Source organism: Echiichthys vipera, assembly GCF_963691815.1.
Source record: "Echiichthys vipera genome assembly, chromosome: 20".
Lineage (NCBI taxonomy): Eukaryota > Metazoa > Chordata > Actinopteri > Perciformes > Trachinidae > Echiichthys > Echiichthys vipera.
In genome coordinates, this window is record NC_139845.1 from 4,720,322 (window position 1) to 4,740,764 (window position 20,443).

Below are 20,443 nucleotides of genomic sequence, written 5' to 3' on the forward strand. Positions count from 1 at the left end.
GGGGCTTTGCATCTTTTTGTGGCTCTCTGCGCTCGTTTCCCAACACTTTGTGAGCGCTTTGCATCTCCTGGTGTTAGTCTTTTGTGTCATTAAGGTCATTTTCAGTTTCTTTTTGTGTTTCTTTGTGGTCCTGTTTCAGCTCTTTGCAGGTTGTGTTTGCATTTCTTTCTGGATGCATTTTGTCTCTTTTTGGTCATTTTCGACTGTTTGAGGTTGTTTTTTGTCTCTTTGAGGTGTCTTTGTAGTTGTTTTGCATCTCTGTGTCAATGCTGTTCATGTTTTTTCATCTCTTTGAGCTCGTTTTGTTTCTCTCTGGTTGTTTTTTCATCTCTTTGTGGTCGTTTTGCCTCTTTTTGTGTTCGTTTTTTGTGTCATTAAGGTCATTTTGTGTTTCTTTTTGTGTTTCTTTGTGGTCCTGTTTCATCTCTTTGCAGGTTGTGTTTGCATTTCTTTCTGGATGCACTTTGTCTCTGTGGTCGTTTTGTGACCGGTGTGCATTTCTGTGTGGACGCTTTTCGTCTCTTTTTGGTCATTTTCAACTGTTTGAGGTTGTTTTGTGTCTCTTTGTTGATGCTTTTTTGCCTCTGTGCTCATTCTGTACATTTTTGTAGTGGTTTTCCAACACTGTGGGAGCGTTTTGCATCTCCCCGTGGTAATATATTGTTTCATTATGATCATTTCAGTTTCTTTTTTTGTCTCTTTGTGGACGTTTTGAGTTTCTTAGTGGACAGTTTTTGTCTCTTTGAGGTCTCTTTTCAGCTTGTTGAGGTTGGTTTTTGTCTCTTTGTGAGTGTCTTTGTGTCTTTGTAGTTGTTTTGCATCTTTGTGTCGATGCTGTTCATGTTTTTGTGCACATTTTCATCTCTTTTTGGTCACTTTTCGTGTCTTTGTGGTCGTTTTGAATCTTTCTGGTTGTTTTTTTTATTGTCTCTTTGTGGTCACTTTTCATCTCTTTGTGGTCACTTTTCATCTCTTTGTGGTCGTTTTGAATCTCTCTGGTGGTTTAATCGTCTCTTTGTGGTCACATTTCATCTCTTTGTGGTCACTTTTCATCTCTTTGTGGTCACTTTTCATGTCTTTGTGGTCGTTTTACATCTCATGGTAATTTTTTGTCTCATTGTGACTGATTGTCTTCTCATGGCGGTCATTTTTTGTTTGTTTCTGGACGTTTTTTGTGGTGGTTTTATGCGCCTTTCTGGTCGTTTTGTGACCCGTGCCACCCCTGGCCAAACCACTGACCCTGCCACTGCTGTCAACACACACCCACACACCCACACACACACACACACATAGTTATCATGCCATAACTGGCACGGTGACTGACGGACGGATTGGTTAATTACACGGAGGCCAACTCAGAGGAGGGAAGAAAAATAGGCTAAATGATGTAGAGACGCGAGTATTTCAAACACGCAAAAGAAAAGCTCAAGTGCAATTTCAGAGGAATTCTCTGTGACAGGACCCAGCCCTTCACTGTAGGAAGTCAGATGTTAGTTTTATTCAGTGTATCAGGTTTGAACTTGTTGGATGCTTTAGTAACAGTCGAACGCTCGAACGCAGAAAAATGAGTGAAAGCTTCAGACTGTTTGTGCCTGAAGAGAAATATCTGCCCAGACAGAGAGAGCACGACCCAGATGTGACACTCATTTCACTTTTTAACTCCTACACAGGTCAGAGTTTATTATCACTGAATAATGCTTTAGTGAGTTTGATGTTAAAGTGAAATATTATATAAAGCAGGTGTTTTCGATACAGTGTAGTTCAACTCAGGGCAGAAAGAGAGACTGACGTTGATGCTGGATGAACTTCAGAAGAAAATAATGACTTGATTTATCCTTAACTCAACCTTACAGTCAACAAAACAACGTACTCTCAAGCGTATCATTAGGATTCAAGAGGTAATAACACACCTCAGAAAGTCACATAAGGTCACTTTACTCTAAACTCACTCTCAGTTTTTACAGATGTGAAGAAAAAAGAGCTGAAATTAATGAATAAATACACATATGCATTAATAAACGTAGAAATAAATACAGGAATAAATAAATAAATACAGAAAATAAATAAATACCTACAGAAATAGATTAATAAATACACAAATGCACAGAGAAATTTATGAATAAATAAATACAGGAATAAATAAACACATGTGGAAATAGATAAATAACTACAGAAATAAATTAAGAAATAAATGAATAAATAAATTCAGAAATAAATGAATAAATGCATGTATAAATGTGTAAATAAATATATCAATACAGAAATGAAAAAGGAAATACTGAACTAAATAAATAACTACAGAAATCAATCACAAAAAAATACAGAAATAAATGAATAAACGCATTTATAAATATGTAAATACAGGATTAAATAAATACATGCAGAAATAAATAAATACCTACAGAAATAGATTAATAAAAACACAAATGCACAGAGAAATTTATGAATAAATAAATAAATGAATAACTGAAGCTGAAATAAATGGACACAAATGAGAAATAAATTAATAAATACACAAATACAGGGAGAAATGTATAAATAAATTCAAGAATAAATAAATAAATACAGAAATAAATGAATAAATAAATGCATAAAAATGAAAGGAAAAAGTCAAAGAATCAACAAGTTAATTAACAGAAAAGTAATCAGCTGCAGCTTCTTTGGTGTTCTGTAGTGTTGTAATGTTCTTTTCTGTTGCATATTCATACAAATTGTTATTGTTTAACATGTAAAAATTAATTAATTCACTAGTTTATTCAAAATCAATCGGTGAAGCACAGTTCAGTACTGATTTACAAGTGAAAGTAAAACATTTAAGTAAGTACCAATGGAAAACGTGTTTCAGTAAAGGGGCGCAGTGCTGTCCTCTCACCACCAGGGGGCGGTGTGCAAAACCCTGACGCCTCCTCTGAGGTCATAGTGTTGCGTGCGACGTCACTTCCTGTTCGGCGGTAAAGCGTGCGCTGCTCCGCGAAGCTACAAACGTTTTAGTGACGAAAAGACACCGATTCATTCCTTCCCAGGTAGAAATAAGCAGAACAACAATGGTGAGTACATCTTTTATTATATCCACTATTAAATAGTTTGATTTATTGTTATTTATTATCATTATTTGTGTTTTAAAAGATTAACGGTCATAGCTAGCCGGTTAGCTCGTTAGCATTAGCTACGTTAGCTCCTCATTCATCACTTGTTTGGTGACTGAATGGTAACTTTTACACACACAGGCAGTTTAATATGTATTTACTTTAACTATTATAAGCTAGAGTCATTGTTTTGTTCGTGGAATAAGTGGAATTATGTCGTAATTTGTGAGTTTGAAACTCGCACCAGGCTCCATTTAAAAACCTTCTAATTTAGGAAGCGGAAAACTGTAAATGTTATATTGTTTTTACATTTATCCACCTGAATCCTTTGCTTTATTTCTTTATTTCTCTACCCGTTAACACCCTGTTGCCTGGTTGAACGCAGCCTCGTTTACTTGTTGTTTGCTGAAAACATCACAGCCAAATGAACAGAAGTAGCACAAAATGTGGGTTTTTCTAAAGCAGTTTGGTTGTAATTCAATATAATGCAGATCCTTTTTAGTTCGGCGTACATTTAAACACAACACAGCAGTGACATGTAAATATGAACTCACTTGCTCTACTTCATTTACAGCCATGTGTCTGCACACATCACGTCAGAGAGTTGTTTCTGTTTTAAAAGTATTTGAAATATAAGCTTACTGAAAATATGGAAAATAAATAAATGCGGAAATAAATACCTAATGAAATAAATGCATTCCGAAATAAATGAATAAATGCATGCATAAATGTCTTAAATAAATGCATAAGTGAAGAAATACTGAAATAAATTAATTAAAATCGGCTGCACAGAGAAATGTATAAATACAGCAATAAATAAATAAATGTATAAAAATTAAAGAAAGAAATGTAACGATGAAGTCAATGAGTCGACAAAAGCAATCAGCAACAGCTTTATGCAAACTATGGATGTTGAATTCACTATCATATCAACACGTGTCAGGGACAAGATGCATGTTTCCTTTTGACCTCTTGGTGAAGCTAAAGCCACGCTTATTTGGCAGATCTTTAAAACTACATTGTTTAATCAGCTGTGCCGTTTAGAGAAGAATAACCTTATTTGCAACAATAAATCACAATATAAATGTGTAGTTAACTAATAAAGCCAAACTGGACTAAATCAGATCTGTACAATCTTGCACATTCTCTGTCCACATATTCATAGAATAGTGTTTTTTAGTATCAGTATGTTTTATACCCATACATATTCCATACCTATCATAAATTGCATGTACATATACATTAGTATTTTATTTTACCGCCATCCTGCCACTGCACCTTACTATTCATTTATCTTGCTTTACCTCGTGTTTATGTCTAAGTGCTCATGCTCCGTTCTGTGTTTCTACTTATTTCTTATAAACAGATTTTTTTTTTATTCTGCTGTATTATATCATATTCAGTTTTACCAGATTGCTGCAATTTCAGGGATGAATAAAATGATAATCTATCTAAATTGTAGCACGGTCAAGTGTGTGTGTAATAACCTGCCTGATGTTTTCCTCTCTTTAGAGTTTACCTCTGAACCCCAAACCGTTCCTAAACGGCCTGACAGGCAAACCAGTGATGGTGAAACTGAAGTGGGGCATGGAGTACAAGGGCTACCTGGTGTCTGTGGACGGGTACATGAACATGCAGGTGAGGACTGTTCATTGTAATGTTTGCTTTGTTTCAATATAAATGTTATTTAATAAAGTTATTTTTGGATTTTGCAGCATTGTTGATTCACTGGTAAACACACAGCAGTTTTTTGTTAATTTCATATTATTGTAACATGTTAAAAGATCCTTTATCACGTCCTGTTACAGCCCGTGTGCGTGTACTTTAACAACCTTGAGCACATGTGGTTCAGTTGTGCAGATTATCGCACAGTCCTCAGCATCTTTTGTCTCTTCGTCTATATAAAATGTATCAATTTGAGTCGTTTCAATACCGATAACAAAACGTCTCGGATGCTTCCTAAAATGCTGGCGCGTACACAAGTCTACGCACTGACCCGATACCACAGAATTGTGGTTGTTTATTTGTTCTATTCCCATTCGGACCGAGTTTAACACTAGATAATAAAAAGTTACTTAGCATTTAATCTCAAATGGTTCAACCCGAGCCAGGTCATAGAAAAAGACCAATCCACCCTCATGTTTTTGTGGATTTAACCGTGCAAATACGCCCTCAGAGGAAGGGATAAAGTAAATTAATAACTACAGAAATGAATAAATGCACGTATACATGTATAGGTAAATAAATACAGGAATAAATAAATGTATAGATAAATAAATAAATAAATAAATAAATACAAAAATAAATGAATAACTACAGAAATAAATGTGTGTATAAATGTGTAAATACATAAATACAGGATTTGTGGATTAAACCGTGCAAAAACACCTTCATTCAAGATTCACGGTGTTTATCGTCATATGTTCAGTTAAGACAGACGTCACACTGCACACTGAAATTCTTACTCTGCACATCTCCCTGGTCACAAAGGAAGTAAAAATGAAATAAAAATAAATATTTATTCATAGAAAGGCTCTTGACCTTTTTTTTGTATGTGCGTTTTCCCGACAGCTGGCCAACACAGAAGAGTATGTAGACGGGGCGCTGGCGGGTCATCTCGGAGAAGTGCTCATCAGGTATGTTTCAAACCGTAAACGTCTTTTCATCTGTGTTCCATAACTCGCACACAACTTCATGATTCTAACCGCTGTGCTTTCAAAGTTATGAAAATGCTTGAATTTGAATGAATTCCATGAAAAATGCTTCATTTTCAGTCACTGCTACAAACCAGAAATGTTTTAATCTTTTAAAATGATCCCGTAATCGTATTGTTTGTCTCCTGATGTCCCCCGTAAGACTAACACAGCAGCAAATCAACCTGCTACACATTGTCACAGTTTATATTAACAATTTTAGATTTGATAAAGGCTCAGAGAGTCTGGAAATTTGTGTTTTCGGCGCCTTGAAAGTGCTGAAACACATGACTTTCACTCTTAAAAACCTGTTTTCACCCAGTTCATTAATTACTTCATTTTCCATGCTCTGCTTTACCACATTTATTTAAAGTAAGATGATGCTCTCTGGGGCGCCGGGTGGCTCAGTGGTTAAAGTGGGCGCCCCATGTACAGAGGCTAGAAGTGCTCAACGCAGCGACCAGGGGTTAATTCCCAACTGTGGCCCTTTGCTGCATGTCACCCCCTCCCCTCTCATTTCTGTTTCCTGTCATTCTTCAAGTTATCTTGTTCAATAAAGGCATGAAAAGGCCAAAAATATTTTTAAAAAGGATGTTTTCATTGCAGCAGTACAGTAAAATAAAGTTGCGGGGCTAAAGAATGCAGATAAAGTTCTTTTTATTCCCCAGCTAACCCGAATATTAGTGACGCTGATTTTATAATTAACGTCCTGAAAGTCAGAGCTCATGTTTATTATTATTATTTCCCTACGTGGGCTCTTTGTATTTCATCATCTTGTGTCATTGTGTTGCTGTAAAACCAGTTTTCAGGGACAGAATAAAGGTGAAGTTGAACTAACCTGTTAATAATTAACACTTCGTTCTTCAAAGAAAAGGGGGCGCTACACGATCGACTCCTGTTGCTTCTGTCGTTCCCGCTGCCGCCCGTGACGTGCGCTAACACCTCTGTTTCAAACCCCACAGGTGCAATAACGTCTTGTACATCAGAGGCGTAGAAGAAGAGGAGGAAGACGGCGAGATGAGGGAGTGATGCCGGTGACGGAGGACCCCGTCGTGTGATTGAACCTCGTAGTTGAGTTGACGCGTGTCTGTGTTTTCACCATGTGAAACAAATGAACGTCTGCGCTTTAGGTTGTTTTTCAAGCAGTTTTGAACATGTTTTTTTTTTTTTACTGTATGTAAGTCCAATTTTTTTGTTCTGACTTTGTGATACGGACACAATAAACTGATTATTGTACCCTTTCTTAAACCATTATTGGGATTTTTGTTGTTTTGCATGTTGTCGTACAGAAATCAACACGTTAATTCTCTTATATTCCTGGTTGCCTGTGAGGTCAGAGGCAGGAGCACCGCCCCTGCCCCTCTCTGTGCACTTTAAACCCTCCTGGACAAATATTTGCCAAATGTTCCCCAAACCAGTGGAAAGTCGCTCACTCGGACGTTAAGTGTCTCTGCTCTTAGGTGAATCCAAAATGTCCACTAACTACAGACTTCTGGTGAAGAACGCCAAACAGGTGGTTCTGATCTGCAACAGCGGAGAGGCGTTCATGACCAAACGTGCGATGCAAGATCTTTGTGTGATTGAGAATGGGAGCGTGGTGATAGGGAGGTGAGTCGTACCCTGTTACAGTCATGTGTTTTGTTATGTCATGCATGAGTTTGTTTGAAATGTGACACAAACATTAGGTGTTCGCTGTGTCGCCGCTCTTCAAACCTGCATACTGAGTTAAACTGCAGGTTTTATTTGTGTAAAAGCCAAAAGGGGAATTTAAAAAAAGAGCGCTCTGGCTTCCCCTACAGGCTGATGTGGGTCACTGCACCGTGAGACCAGTGTTAGATCAGTATTAATATCACTTCTTGTGTCAGTTGGGGCTTAATGTCAAGGTCGTTCATCCCTACCAAGTGGCTTGTGGTGGGATGATGCCAGCCAGGGATCCTGCATTTTGTGCCTGAGCTGCAGATTTAGCAGTCTATTCAAGATTCAAGAAGCTTTGTTTATCCCGGGGGAAATTATTTTGCAACAGTTTCAATACAAAGGTGGAAAAGGATCAGAGTAACAATAAGCATAAAAACATAATCAAATCAAAATAAAGCTAACGTCAGTGTGCGTAAGTGTGACAGAGTGCAACAGACATTGTGGTTAAGCGTAGGTTTATACAATATACAACAATATGCAGCGTGCAGTTTAGCAGCAGATTGAAATAAAATAAGTACAAACTAGATAAGTGAGAAGGAGCGAGAAGTTATAAGTGTTAAAAATGTAGCAGCATTTCCCACAGAACTAAGTGACAGTGTACTGCTGGGGATGAGGAAAACTTTCACCCAGCTGGGGATGTTTGGGGAAATCTTTCTTTTGGGGACATATTCTCTTATTTTGACAATTCCCAGACAGTGAATGATGGTGTGTTTCTATCCTGAGGGGCTTTTACACACAGCCTAGTTATGGTAGTCCACAACCTCAACAGAATGGTACACAAAAAGGTGCGCATGTAACTAGGCCTAGCTAACTGATAAGAAGACCTGATGGGGAAGCCAATGTAGGTGTCTGCATCCTCATTCCGAAAGCTCATGTGCACAATATACTCATTTTGACTGTTTCTTACTCTAATGAATACAGGGTTTTTACAGGTGCTGGAAGTAATTAAACCGTTTTAATTGGTTGTTTTTTTAAGGTCTGGAAAGTGCTTGAAGTTCAGCTCATAGGAGACTTTATCTTACCAACAGGTGTTACATTTGAAATGTGAAATCCTGGTTTCCTTTCATTCTTCGTCCTGTCACAAAATATTTAGATTCATGGCAAAATATCATCTAATTTTAATAAAATAATAAACTTTACACAGCACCTTTAACACAATAAAGCTCAAAGAAACATAACGCTTTAAAAAAAAACCTTAAACCTGTTCACCAAAGCATTTTGCTAAACGTCTTCTTTATGCTCTCCATTTAACTTATAACTTATTTTTACTTTTACTTTGTCTAATCTGCTCTGTAGCACTATGAGATTGTTGAATGTAAAGGACAATACAGATAATATGCATTAAAAACAAAACAAAAGGCGAACTATACAATAACAATACGACCCTAAACTGATCAAACAGCATAATACTGGTAATAAAACATACTTTATGTACTGTACATTAATAGGTATTTGGGTTTAATTAGGTATAACCCTAAGGTGCTGGAAAAGCTTGAAAATACACCTTGAAAAGTGCTTGAGTTTATGTTGGTACGGTGCAGGAACCCTGTAAATACTGTGGGGTAATTTTGATTTACGGACTTATTTAATATGATATTCATTTATATTTAATACAGGGATATTAAACTAAAAGTGTCACAATGCTGCAAATCCATCATTCAAGTAGACTTTACCTTTTAACGGCACAATCAATAACACTTTTGATCTAAGCTCTCTATTTTCCAGCACTTTCTATGTCCAATGTTAGACTATAAAGTTTACATTTTGAGTTCTTTAAAGATTCATTGTACCAAGTGAGATATAACCACCATGGTTAAGGGGTATGTGTACCCCACTATATTGAAATTTTTCTAGTTGTTTGATCCATAAAACGTCAGAACAACGGTGAAAAATGTGGGTCAGTGTTTCCCAAAGCTCAAGGGGACGTCCTCAGATACTCAAACTCAAAGATATTGAGTTTATTGTCACAGAGGAGGAAAGAAACCAGAAAACATTCACATTTAAGAAGCTGGAATTAGATAATTTACGGCTTTTTTCATTCAAAAAACGACTCAAAATTGATTAATCGATTATTGAAATAGTGATTAATTTAAAAGCTGACAACTAATCGATTAGTTATCGATTAGGAAACCGGTGGATTGTTACTCCAGGTAGGGAATGAGTCCTGACCCCAAGTGAAGGAGTTCAAGTACCTCGGGATCATGTTCACGAGTGAGGGGACGATGGAGCGTGAGTTTGGTCGGAGAATCGGAGCAGCGGGGGCAGAGCTGCAGTCGCTCTACCGCACCGTTGTGACGAAAAGAGAGCTGAGGAAGACAAAGCTCTGGATCTACCGCTCAGTCCTGGTTCCTACCCTCACCTGTGGTCATGAAAGCTGGGTCAGGACCCAAAGAACCAGGTCGCGGGTACAAGGGGCTGAAATGTGTTTCCTCAGGAGGGGGTCTGGAGTCTCCCTTAGAGAGAGGGGGAGAAGTTCAGCATCCGTGAGGAACTCGGAGTAGAGCCGCTGCTCCTTTGCGTTGAAAGGAGCCAGTTGAGGTGGTTCAGGATCATCTAGTAAGGATGAACCCTGGGCGCCTCCCTAGGGAGGTGTTCCAGGCACGTCCAGCTGGGAGGAGGCCTCGGGGAAGACCCAGGACCAGGTGGAGAGATTAGATCTCCACACTGGCCTGGGAACGCCTCAGGATCCCCCAGTTAGAGCTGGTTAATGTGGCCTGGGAAAGGGAAGTTTGGGGTCCCCTGCTAAAGCTGCTGCCCCCGAGACCTGACCCCGGATAAGAGGCTGAAGATGAGATGAGATGAACTAATCGATTAATCTTTGCAGATCGAGGCAAATGCGGTCAAATGTAGACGATTTAATCACATATCATGCATTTAATTGTGACGCTCTTAAACGACTAATGTGTTGATGCAGCGACGGTCTGATCAAAGCCGTGGGACCTGCAGACGTCGTCGCAGCGCAGTTTCCAGAAGCATCCTTCGATAATGTGATCGATGCTGCAGGAATGTGCGTCCTGCCCGGTGAGTATCAAGCTGTGTTTGTGCTCCGTCTGTGGGATTTAATAATATAATAATAATAAGCTTCTTGTTTCAGGGTTGGTTGACGCTCACACACATCCGGTCTGGGCCGGCGACCGGGTGCACGAATTCTCAATGAAGGTAAAACATCACGTTATTTTATTTTAACTTTTCTTCCAAACAGCAGCTCAAACCAAAAAGCGACTGTGAAGAAGACAGAAAATGAATTAACAACTATATTTGATTCGTTTAAGACGTTTTCTAATCTAATTTGAATTATTTTGACCTTGTTTTTATTTATTTAGATTATTCAGATTAACACGACTCTGATCTGTAACAGTAATTGGTATCAGTGCTTTCACTTAAGTTATATCGTGCAGTTTTCTTGCACGTTTCACGTATTTATTGCGTGTGTATGCAATGTATTTATAGCATGTGACATAGTACATAAACAGTGAGTCGCCACATGTGGAAGTTTGGTAACCAAGAGATTTTTACGGTCAACTTTTGTTGCCAAGAAATTTGTCACATAACGTTTAATTTGTTGTTGTCACATCGTTGCGGTGTGGCAGTGTCTTTTAGCCGTTAGCTTCCGATCAACGACTGCCTTTTTTCTAATCCTAACCAAGTGGTTTTGCTAACCATCAGCCTTTAGTTTGCAGGAACTCGATCAGGTAAGTTTGCTTTTTCTTGGTTTGTTGTTTTCGCAAACCACTTAGGTCAGGTGGCAGTGTTTACAAATTTCTGTGCATAACCTTTTGCACTATTTCCCACCAACCTGTTCATGAGAATATGTTGGAATCAAAGATCAGGGCTCACTGTTATCGGATTCACTCCTTTTTATTTTTTTTGCCTATTTTAAAGAGTCCAATCACTGGACTCTATCCTAAAGAAACCAATCAAAGGTCTCTGTCCTAAAGAAACCAATCAAAGGTCTCTATCCTAAAGAAACCAATAAAAGGTCTCTGTCCTAAAGAAACCAATCAAAGGTCTCTGTCCTAAAGAAACCAATCACTGGTCTCTGTCCTAAAGAAACCAATCATTGGTCTCTGCCCCTAAAGAAACCAGTCATTGGTCTCTCTCCAAAAGAGGCCAATCACTGGTCTCTGGATTCTGCCCCTAATGGGTGAACAGAAGATCTACGTCTGAAGGCGGCGAAGGTCCTGGAGATGGCTTTTCCCACAGAGGAGAAGAACCTGCCGATGGCGTTGGGCTGTTGCGGTGTCAGCAGGCCGCTGATGAAAGACGAGGCAATGAAGTCGGCGACGTCTTGTTCCTCCAGCATGATGGCAATCAGCACAGCCTCACTGTTGCCACACCCCCGGCACAACTCCTTGTAAATGAGCTTGTCCAGGGTCTTGAATGTCTTCGGGGTGATTTCAAAGTCTTCTCCTTCGACTCCGGTCCATACTTTGTCGACTAGACGCTGAGTGATGGCCACCTGGTCGCTGAGGTTGCATTCCACCTTTGATTTTTTCATTGTGCGCGCCATAAGCTTATCCACAAGTATCATGATGGACATTTTTTTCTCTGCGTCTGACATCTTGTTTTCTTCTGTGACTGCGGGTGTTTGTTTAACGGACATCCTGACCGCGGGTGTTTGTTTAACTGGCATCCTGACTGAGGGTGTTGGGGAAATTGACTCCCGGTCCTTCAAAGCCTTCGTCACATTCTCGCTGTAGTCTTCAGCTTGAGTGGTCAGCCACCACCCAATCAATCCCTCCAGTCGTGACATTTTGCGGCGGACATTACTAAACAGGCATAGAGGTGACGGGGGAATGCGCATGATTTCTCCTGGGACAATCTTGGGTCTCTGTGTCGCGTAATCCATGAAGAGTCGAGTGAGTCTTTCGGTGAAATGCAGAGATTTTCCTTTGGGAAGACTCAGCAGTGAAGGAAGCGTAACCTCACTTCCAGCTTGTTGTGTCGTACAAATCTCCTTCCCAAGCACGTCATCAACGCTGGCGATTAAGGACCTTGCTGAATCCTTGCTGCCAGTTGTGGCGATGCTGTTGTACTTGGGCTTCACATCTTGCGCGGTGCGATAAACGAACAGTTTGAAATACTGTTTGCCAAAAAAATCCTTTGCCTTGGCCTTCACTGTCTTGAACAGCTGTCTCTCTCTGTATTCTGGGACGGCACTTTCAGCATCTCCCAGTCCCAGACCCTCTTTTATCAACGGCGTGATCTCATCTGTGAGTTTTTCAATCTCTTGGGATGAGGCAGATTCAAACTCCTGATACTCACAGTCGGTCATTTCATCCAGAAGAGGTTCTGAGATTTTATCGAACTCTTCCCTGATTATGTTCTGGACAGCTATGGTTGTTGGATCTTTAAAACTGTCCGGGGATCCTCTTGGTTCTTCCTGTGGGGATGGGGATTTGGACCGCAAGGAAACACAGTTGTCCTCTTCCAAATCCACCACGACGATGTCCTGACTTCTCTGTTCTTCTCTTGTTCTCGGCGTACGTGGTCGAGGTGCGCACCAATCTTTCATCTTGCCAATGAATGATTTTAGCATACCGCAGGCATTACTGACCATGGTGTTCAGGACGTTAGGAGGAGTCTTACGGTCACCCAGCTCCATATTGTCCTTGGTGGCTGAGTTGATGCTTTCTGCAATCTCTTCAGCGAGTACTTTGGTCAAACGTTCTGCGCTGACACAGTTTTCTTGGTCTTCTAGGCCCAGGACATCTTTAAAGGTCGAAGGGACTGTGTCGCCCAGACTGGACAGGACACGCTCTTCAGAGATGTCTTCTTTCTTGCTAACTCCTGCCGAGATTAACTCTGACAGTAGGTTTGTCAGGTCCAGAAGAACCTCTGCCAACAAGATTTTTGTGGCATAATCCGCTTTGCCTTTTCGAAGCAGTTCCCACTGCTCCGCTGTGATCCTTTCGTAAAAGGATTTGACCAGTGGACGTAAATGGTTCACTTCAATCTGTGGCATCTCCGCTGCGCAGGAACTTCCTGTTCTTGACATAACTGTGTTATGATCTTGGAGCTTATTTTGAAAGGTTTTACCTTTTTTTGTCAATTCAATTCAAGTCTATTCTATATATAATGCCAAATCATAAAAAAAGTTATCTATGATTTACACAGACCCAACAATTCCTCCGTAGAGTACAGTGGCAACGAAAACCTTCCCTTTAACAGGCAGGAACGTCAGACAGACCCAGCTCTGTGGAGGACGGCCGTCTGTCTTGACCGGTTGGGGAGGAAGAAAAGGAGAAAGAAAGAGAGAAACGACGCACGGATGGACAGAGAGAGAGACAAGCACAGATACAAACTGTCACGCAGGATCGTCTCGGCTGCAGGTCCGTCTGGTAACTCTGAAATGTGCACCTGGGATAAGAAGTGTGACTGAACTCGATGAAAATCTAACTCAACTAAAGGCACAAAGGTGCTTTGGTGGTATATTCTAACACTGTGATGTCATACATCAAAGGCACGAAGGTTCCGCCCACAGCACAGCAACGGTTGCTAAGGTATGATGTCATTGGGGGCGGGGCTTAGCAGAACCCTCTGACCATCTGTTCTGCAGCTTTCTAGAGTCACTTGAGTTGTTTTCATTATATAAAGATAATAAATTAATTAAATTGTGACACTTTAACTCTACACTTCATTTAATTGTGCATGTTTTATAATGTTTGTCCAGATTTTATTATGAAAGTGAGGACAGAAAGGTTTAGATTTAAATGATTTCCTGTTACATTAAAATAACTTAGAGGCACACTGTAATTAAACACACACACACACACACACACACACACACACACACACACACACACACACACACACACACACACACACACACACACACACACACACACACACACACACACACACACACACACAGGGCCTTTAGACAGTCACGATCCCCTTTTGAAATAGTAACTTCTTTTGTTTTACACCCTGAGATGATGATAATACATGAAAATATCTATTTTTTCCAGCGTGATTTACACATTTTGCCGTCCATCATTGAAATTTGTGTTTTTCTAAATTTCTGAAAAGTTATAGAAAATGCAAAACTAGAATAGCAGTGTTGGAAAAGCGATGGGTCTCCAGATGTAATACTTTGCGGAGGCGCCCTTTGCTTTAATTACAGCCATCAGTCTGTTTGCATATGTCTCTGCCAGCTTTGTGCACCTCAACTGGGGACTATTTCCCCATTCTTCCTACACAACTGTTCGACTTCAGTCAAATTCTGTGGTGAGCAGTGATGGACTGTACTCGTTAAGTCCATCCACAGATGCTCGGTAGGATCCGGGTCAGGGCGTTGACGAGGCCTCTCTAGGACATTCACCTTCTTGTCCTTTGGCCACTGTGTTGTTTTTATGGCCGTGTGGTTTGGGTCGTTGTCACACTGGAAGGTGAACCAGCTTCTCAGGGGCTTAGCAAGCTTTTCATAAGTGTGGAGGATAGATTTGGGGGTCAACCACAAATTTTGAACTTAATGGCTGTGTGTTATTACATGCGATTAATATAGAACCAATCGCCTTTCATTTAAATCAGGGTTAGGCAATCCTGGTCCTGGAGTGCCACTGTCCTGCATGTTTTAGGTGTAGTTTAGTTAGCGGAAACCCTCGAAAGGAAGATCAGTGGCTTTCTTCGGAAGTGGCTGGGCCTCCCCCGTAGTCTCACCAGCGCTGCTTTGTATGGGACGAGTAACACCCTGCAGCTGCCCTTCAGCGGACTCACTGAGGAGTTCAAGGTAGCACGCACAAGAGAAGCCCTACAATGCATGGACTCCAGGGACGACAAGGTGTCATCAGCTGGGATTGAAGTGAGGATAGGAAGGAAATGGAAGGCAGAGGAGGCAATGGAGGTGGCAGAGTCACGCCTAAGGCAGAAGGCCCTGGTGGGGGACTTGGCAAGAGGAAGAGCAGGCTTGGGCTTCTTTCCAAGACCCAGGTCAGCAAAGCCCGGGCAAGGAGAGACACCAACTACTCCAAGAAGAGGTTCGAGCTGGCCTGGAAGAGGAGAGAGTGAGCAGGGCAGTGGGACAAGCGTGGACAAGGCGGGAGAGCACGTAGCAGCGCAAAGTCACCTGGTCGCAGATCATGCAGGACTTCCATCACGTCCGGTTCCTGGTGCAGGCCGTCTATGATGCCCTCCCAATCCCAGCAAACTTTCAAACCTGGGGGAAGAGTGAGACACCTTCTTGTCCCCTTTGCTCCAGAAGAGGCTCCCTAGAACATCTCCTTGATTTCTTTTTCATTTATGGTGACAATTAAGCATTCAATTACATAATTATTTATATATTCATTCATTTAATCATTTTATTTTATAATAAGCTTTGTATTTAGATATGTAGTTTTGGCCATTACCGCCGTCCATAAAGTAAAGGATCTGAATACTACCTCCATCACTGACAGCATGTGTCTTCTGCAGCTGGCCGGCGCCACCTACATGGACGTGCACCGGGCCGGCGGAGGGATCCACTTCACGGTGGAGCACACTCGAGCCACCGGGGCCTCTGAGCTGCTGTCCTCCCTCAGCAGCAGGCTGGTCCGGATGCAGCGAGCAGGGACCACCCTGGTGGAGTGTAAGAGCGGGTACGGTTTGGAGCTGCAGACCGAGCTGAAGATGCTGGAGGTCATCGAGGCGGCTAGGCACACGCTGCCCATCAACATCTCCTCGACCTACTGTGGAGCTCACGCCGTGCCCAAGTATGCACCCTACTCCACCCGATCATCTCCCCACATCCTGAAGATGAATCTCTCTTAACTGATAGTCTCTGTCCTTTCTTCAGAGGGAAGACGGTTGCAGAAGCCACGGAGGACATCCTGCAGGTGCAGCTGCCGCGGCTGAAGGCGCAGATGTCTGCCGGGACTCTGACAGTCGACAACATCGACGTGTTCTGTGAGCAGGGAGTGTTTGACCTCAGCTCCACTCGCTCCATCCTGCAGGCCGGCAAAGACATGGGACTCAACATCAACTTCCACGGAGACGAGCTCCATCCCATGAACTCTGCTCAGGTAGCACTTACACACAGAAACAACCACCTTTGACGTGTTGTGTTACTAATATTTTATCTTACAGTTCAAGTTGCATCCTTCAAAATTACTTTAAAGTTGGATAAACACTCATGTAAAATGGTTAAAACGTTATTTTACACTATGATATTATAAGAAAGATAAGATCTGTTGATGTTTTTGTGACTTTTCCCATGTGTAGCACTCCCAAAGACCTTTAAACAGACTTTAAATGCCTTTAATATTGAAAGTATTAACTGCAGGGCGGCTGTTTATACTAAATTAATTTTAGCTAACTTTAGTACTTTATTATCATTCGTTAAGAGTTAAGTTTCTGGCCACCTGATGGATGCAAGTCTTAATATTTACATTGTTTGGATCTCCACCAAATCCTGTGTAAACTCTGGGTTAACAGCTTTATTTTGACCACAACAGAGGGTTGTTTTAATTTGACATTATTGAATTAATAAAAACTACATGTAAAAAGTATTTGGGCAACAAAATAATAATCAAAAGTTAAAAATGCTCATCACAAGTAATCTTCAAACTGTCTAAAGGGTAATATTTGATATTTTATGTTGTAGTGGGCTGCAAAATAATCATTTTCATTTTAATTTGTTTGTTCTTTTTGTTTTTAAAGCTTATTAAATAAGGAGAAATGTCAAAATCCCTATTTCCACTAATATAAAACTGAGAAAAGCAGCAAATTTGCTTAATTAATCACTTAAACAACTAATCAGATCTCAAAGTGCTGATTTATATTCTGTGAACAAACTGATAATTTATTGCCTAATTGATTCAACAGTTATATTAATAATTGTGTTAACCTGAGCGTGTGTGTGTGTGTGTGTCAGTTGGGTGCAGAGCTCGGAGCCTCAGCCATCAGTCACCTGGAGGAGGTCACAGACGAGGGGATCGCTGCCATGGCAACAGCAAGAACCGCCGCCGTCCTGCTACCAACTACAGCGTACATCCTACGGTACTGTGACCCCCGGGGTGGATTGTAAACTTACACACACGTCACTTTTACTTTTACTACACACACAATCACACACCTAAAATCTGTGTGTGTGTGTGTGTGTGTGTGTGTGTGTGTGTGTGTGTGTGTGTGTGTACAGGCTGCCTCAGCCCCGGGCCAGAGACATGTTGGAAGCTGGAGTAATTGTCGCCCTCGGCAGCGACTTCAACCCCAACGCCTACTGCTGCTCCATGGTGAGTACGGCCGGAGTGTGGCATGATGGTCACGGCTCACCCCTCGTCTCTAGCCTCTTTTCATGTGGCGTCCTCTCTCTCTGTCTCGTCTGCTTCTTCAGCCAATCGTCATGCACCTGGCCTGTGTCAACATGAGGATGTCGATGCCAGAGGCTTTGGCTGCAGCGACTATCAACGCAGCCTACGCCCTGGGGCGCTCCCACACACACGGTTCCCTGGAGGTCAACAAACACGGAGACCTGCTGGTCCTCAACGCTGAGCGGTAAATCAGACGTCAAGATTCACACACGCTGAAAAGAAAATCTCGTGTTTTTGGGTCTGTATAGTAGGTTGAAAAAGTAAAAAAAAAGGTCTTAGTAAAGCAGAGTTTGCTGGAAAAGTAAAGAAAAGTCAGATTTCTTTGTATGTTGCAAAGAAAGAAAAGTAATATTTAAGTGGGATCAAAAAAGTCATAGTTTAGTATGTCGCAAAGTAAAAAAACTCAAAATTTGTTGTTTAAAAATGCTTAAAACAGTCACAGGAGAGCCTTTGTAAAGCAGTCATGGCATAATTTGATGGAATAAGTAAAAAAAAGTCATAAAATATTGTGTCCCAAAAATGAGCCAAAAGAAATCATAGTAAATGTCGACAAAGTCAAAATATAGGCAAGGCAGCTTTATTTGTATAGCACTTTTCATACACAAGGCAGACTCAAAGTGCTTCACAGCACAACATGTCATGAATTCAAATACATTACAGGAAGACAAAGAGAATAAAAACATAGACAATAATCAAAACAGTGCAGACGTTAAAAGTGCGAAGATTTAGCAGAAAGCTAAGGTGAACATAAAAGTTTTCAGTCTAGTTTTAAAAGTGGTCAGAGTGGGTGAAAGTCTCACATCTTCAGGAAGTTTATTCCAGCTGTTTGTTGCATAATGACTGAAGATGCTTTCCCTTGATTTGAGTTTACTCTGCCATCCACAGAGGATCTTAGTGATCTAGAAGGCTTATGTAGTGGGAGCATATCAGTGATATACCTCGGCCCTAGACCATGTAGTGATTTATATGTGAGCAGGAGGATTTTGAAATCAATTCTCTGACGTACAGGAAGCCAGTGTAATGATTTAAGAATTGGTGTAATGTGCTCACGTGTTTTGGTCTTTGTTAGAACTCTAGCAGCAGCGTTCTGAACAAGCTGTAGCTGCCTGACAGTTTTTTTGGGAAGACCTGCAAGGAGACCGTTACAGTAGTCTAGCCTACTGGTTATAAAGGCATGGACAAGTGTTTCTAAGTCTTGAGCTGGTATGAGCCCTCTAAGTCTTGTTACATTTTTAAGGTGATAGTAGGCCGATGTTGTTACTGATTTGATGTGACTGTCGAAATGTAAATCAGAATCCATAATAACCCCAAGATTTCTGGCTTTATTTGAGGTTTTCAGGGACAGTAATTGAAGGTGTTGGATGACTTTAAACCTTTCTTTCTTAGCACCAAAAACAATTATCTCAGTTTTATCCTCATTTAGTTGAAGGAAATTTTGGCACATCCAGTGTTTGACCTGCTCAATGCACTGGCACAGTAGATCTATGGGGCGATAGTCATTTGGTGATAGCGCTACATAGATTTGGGTGTCATCGGCATAGCAATGGTGGTCAATGTTATTATTTTGCATGATTTGTCCTAGTGGGAGCATATAGTAATAATAATAATATAACGTCCCAAAAATGCTTAAAACAGTCATATGATAGCCTGTCTAAAGCAGTAATGGCACAATTTGTTAAAAAAAGTCAAGAAAAGTGTCCAAATAAAGAAGTCATGGTAAAGTGTGTCGGAAAAGTAAAAAAAAGGCTAAAATTTGTCCCCAAAGTGCTTAAATCAGTCATAGGACGGCTTGTTTACAACATCTTTGCATCATTTGTTGAAAGAAGTCAAAAAAAGTCATAAAATACTTTGTCCAAAAAATGAGCTTAAGAAAAAAAGTCATAGTATATCAAAAAAGTAACAAGACATCGATATACAACATGTCCCCAAAATGCTTAAAACAGTCATAGGAGAGCCTGTCTAAAGCGGTCATGGCACAATTTGTTAAATATAAGTCAAGAAACGTGTGTCCAAATAAAAAAGTCATAGTAATTATGTTGAAAAGGTAAAATAAGTCAAAAATACATGTCCCCAAAATGCTTAAATCAGTCATAGGACGGTCTGTGTAAAACATCATGGCATCATTTGTTAGAATAAGTCATAAAACACAAAAAATGAGCTTAAAAAGAAAAAGTCAAAGTACGTCGAAAAAGTAACAAGACATGAAAATACAACATGTCCTAAAATGCTTAAATCAGTCCTAGGATACACGATGACCTGGACTAATGAGACCATGCACAGGCCCAGTCAGAGCATAGCCAGTCTGAAACAGTCTTTTGTCGTCTAGATGTTTTATTCTGACCCCTTTCGTGTTTGATAACTTCATCTCTCGTGTATAAAACTGACCCTCTCATTCACGTTTACTGCAGCTGGGAGCATCTGATCTACCAGCTGGGGGGACACCAGGAGCTGATCCGATACGTGGTCATCAAAGGACGCATAGTTGTTGATAATGACAAGACTCTGGACTTGTAACCTGAGGAGCGTTAGTGATGGTGGACAGGTAATCAATAACCATCTCTACAGTGTTAACACGTCCTCTAGAAACCAATGTGTTTAAGATAACGGGTCATTCAAATCTGTCTGTCCTGCAGAGGAATTTCACGATCACCTCAGAAACACATTATTCACCTTAAAGTGATCA

At 40.7% G+C, this 20,443-nt stretch overlaps 2 protein-coding genes across 3 annotated transcripts in view; both read left to right on the plus strand.

Annotated features, from left to right (window-relative positions):
- Positions 1–2,944: 2,944 nt before the first annotated feature.
- On the plus strand, positions 2,945–7,021 carry snrpf (small nuclear ribonucleoprotein polypeptide F). Its single transcript, XM_083935486.1, has 4 exons — positions 2,945–3,047; positions 4,599–4,724; positions 5,658–5,722; positions 6,742–7,021. Exons 1-4 carry the CDS (start codon positions 3,045–3,047, stop codon positions 6,806–6,808), a joined length of 261 nt encoding a protein of 86 aa, XP_083791612.1. The 5' UTR covers positions 2,945–3,044; the 3' UTR covers positions 6,809–7,021.
- A 229-nt stretch (positions 7,022–7,250) lies between these two features.
- The window catches only part of amdhd1 (amidohydrolase domain containing 1), a gene marked incomplete at both ends in the record, with an annotated part of 29,241 nt that continues 16,048 nt past the window's right edge, over positions 7,251–20,443 (plus strand). The window contains 9 exons of one of the 2 annotated variants that reach the window (XM_083935342.1): positions 7,251–7,387; positions 10,389–10,495; positions 10,569–10,633; positions 15,887–16,164; positions 16,248–16,473; positions 17,325–17,449; positions 17,589–17,682; positions 17,784–17,944; positions 20,169–20,274. In XM_083935342.1, coding sequence (XP_083791468.1) covers positions 7,251–7,387; positions 10,389–10,495; positions 10,569–10,633; positions 15,887–16,164; positions 16,248–16,473; positions 17,325–17,449; positions 17,589–17,682; positions 17,784–17,944; positions 20,169–20,274 — 1,299 coding nt within the window. Of the gene's footprint in view, positions 7,388–10,388; positions 10,496–10,568; positions 10,634–15,886; positions 16,165–16,247; positions 16,474–17,324; positions 17,450–17,588; positions 17,683–17,783; positions 17,945–20,168; positions 20,275–20,443 lie in introns of those variants that run through there. The other variant, XM_083935341.1, reaches the window with a different exon arrangement.

What these genes read in the sequence shown, in the direction of transcription:
- snrpf (XM_083935486.1), top strand. An exon ending in ACGGGTACATGAACATGCAG is followed by an intron (nt 4,725 to 5,657) that starts GTGAGGACTGTT and finishes TTTTCCCGACAG; the next exon opens with CTGGCCAACACAGAAGAGTA. An exon ending in CTCGGAGAAGTGCTCATCAG is followed by an intron (nt 5,723 to 6,741) that starts GTATGTTTCAAA and finishes CAAACCCCACAG; the next exon opens with GTGCAATAACGTCTTGTACA.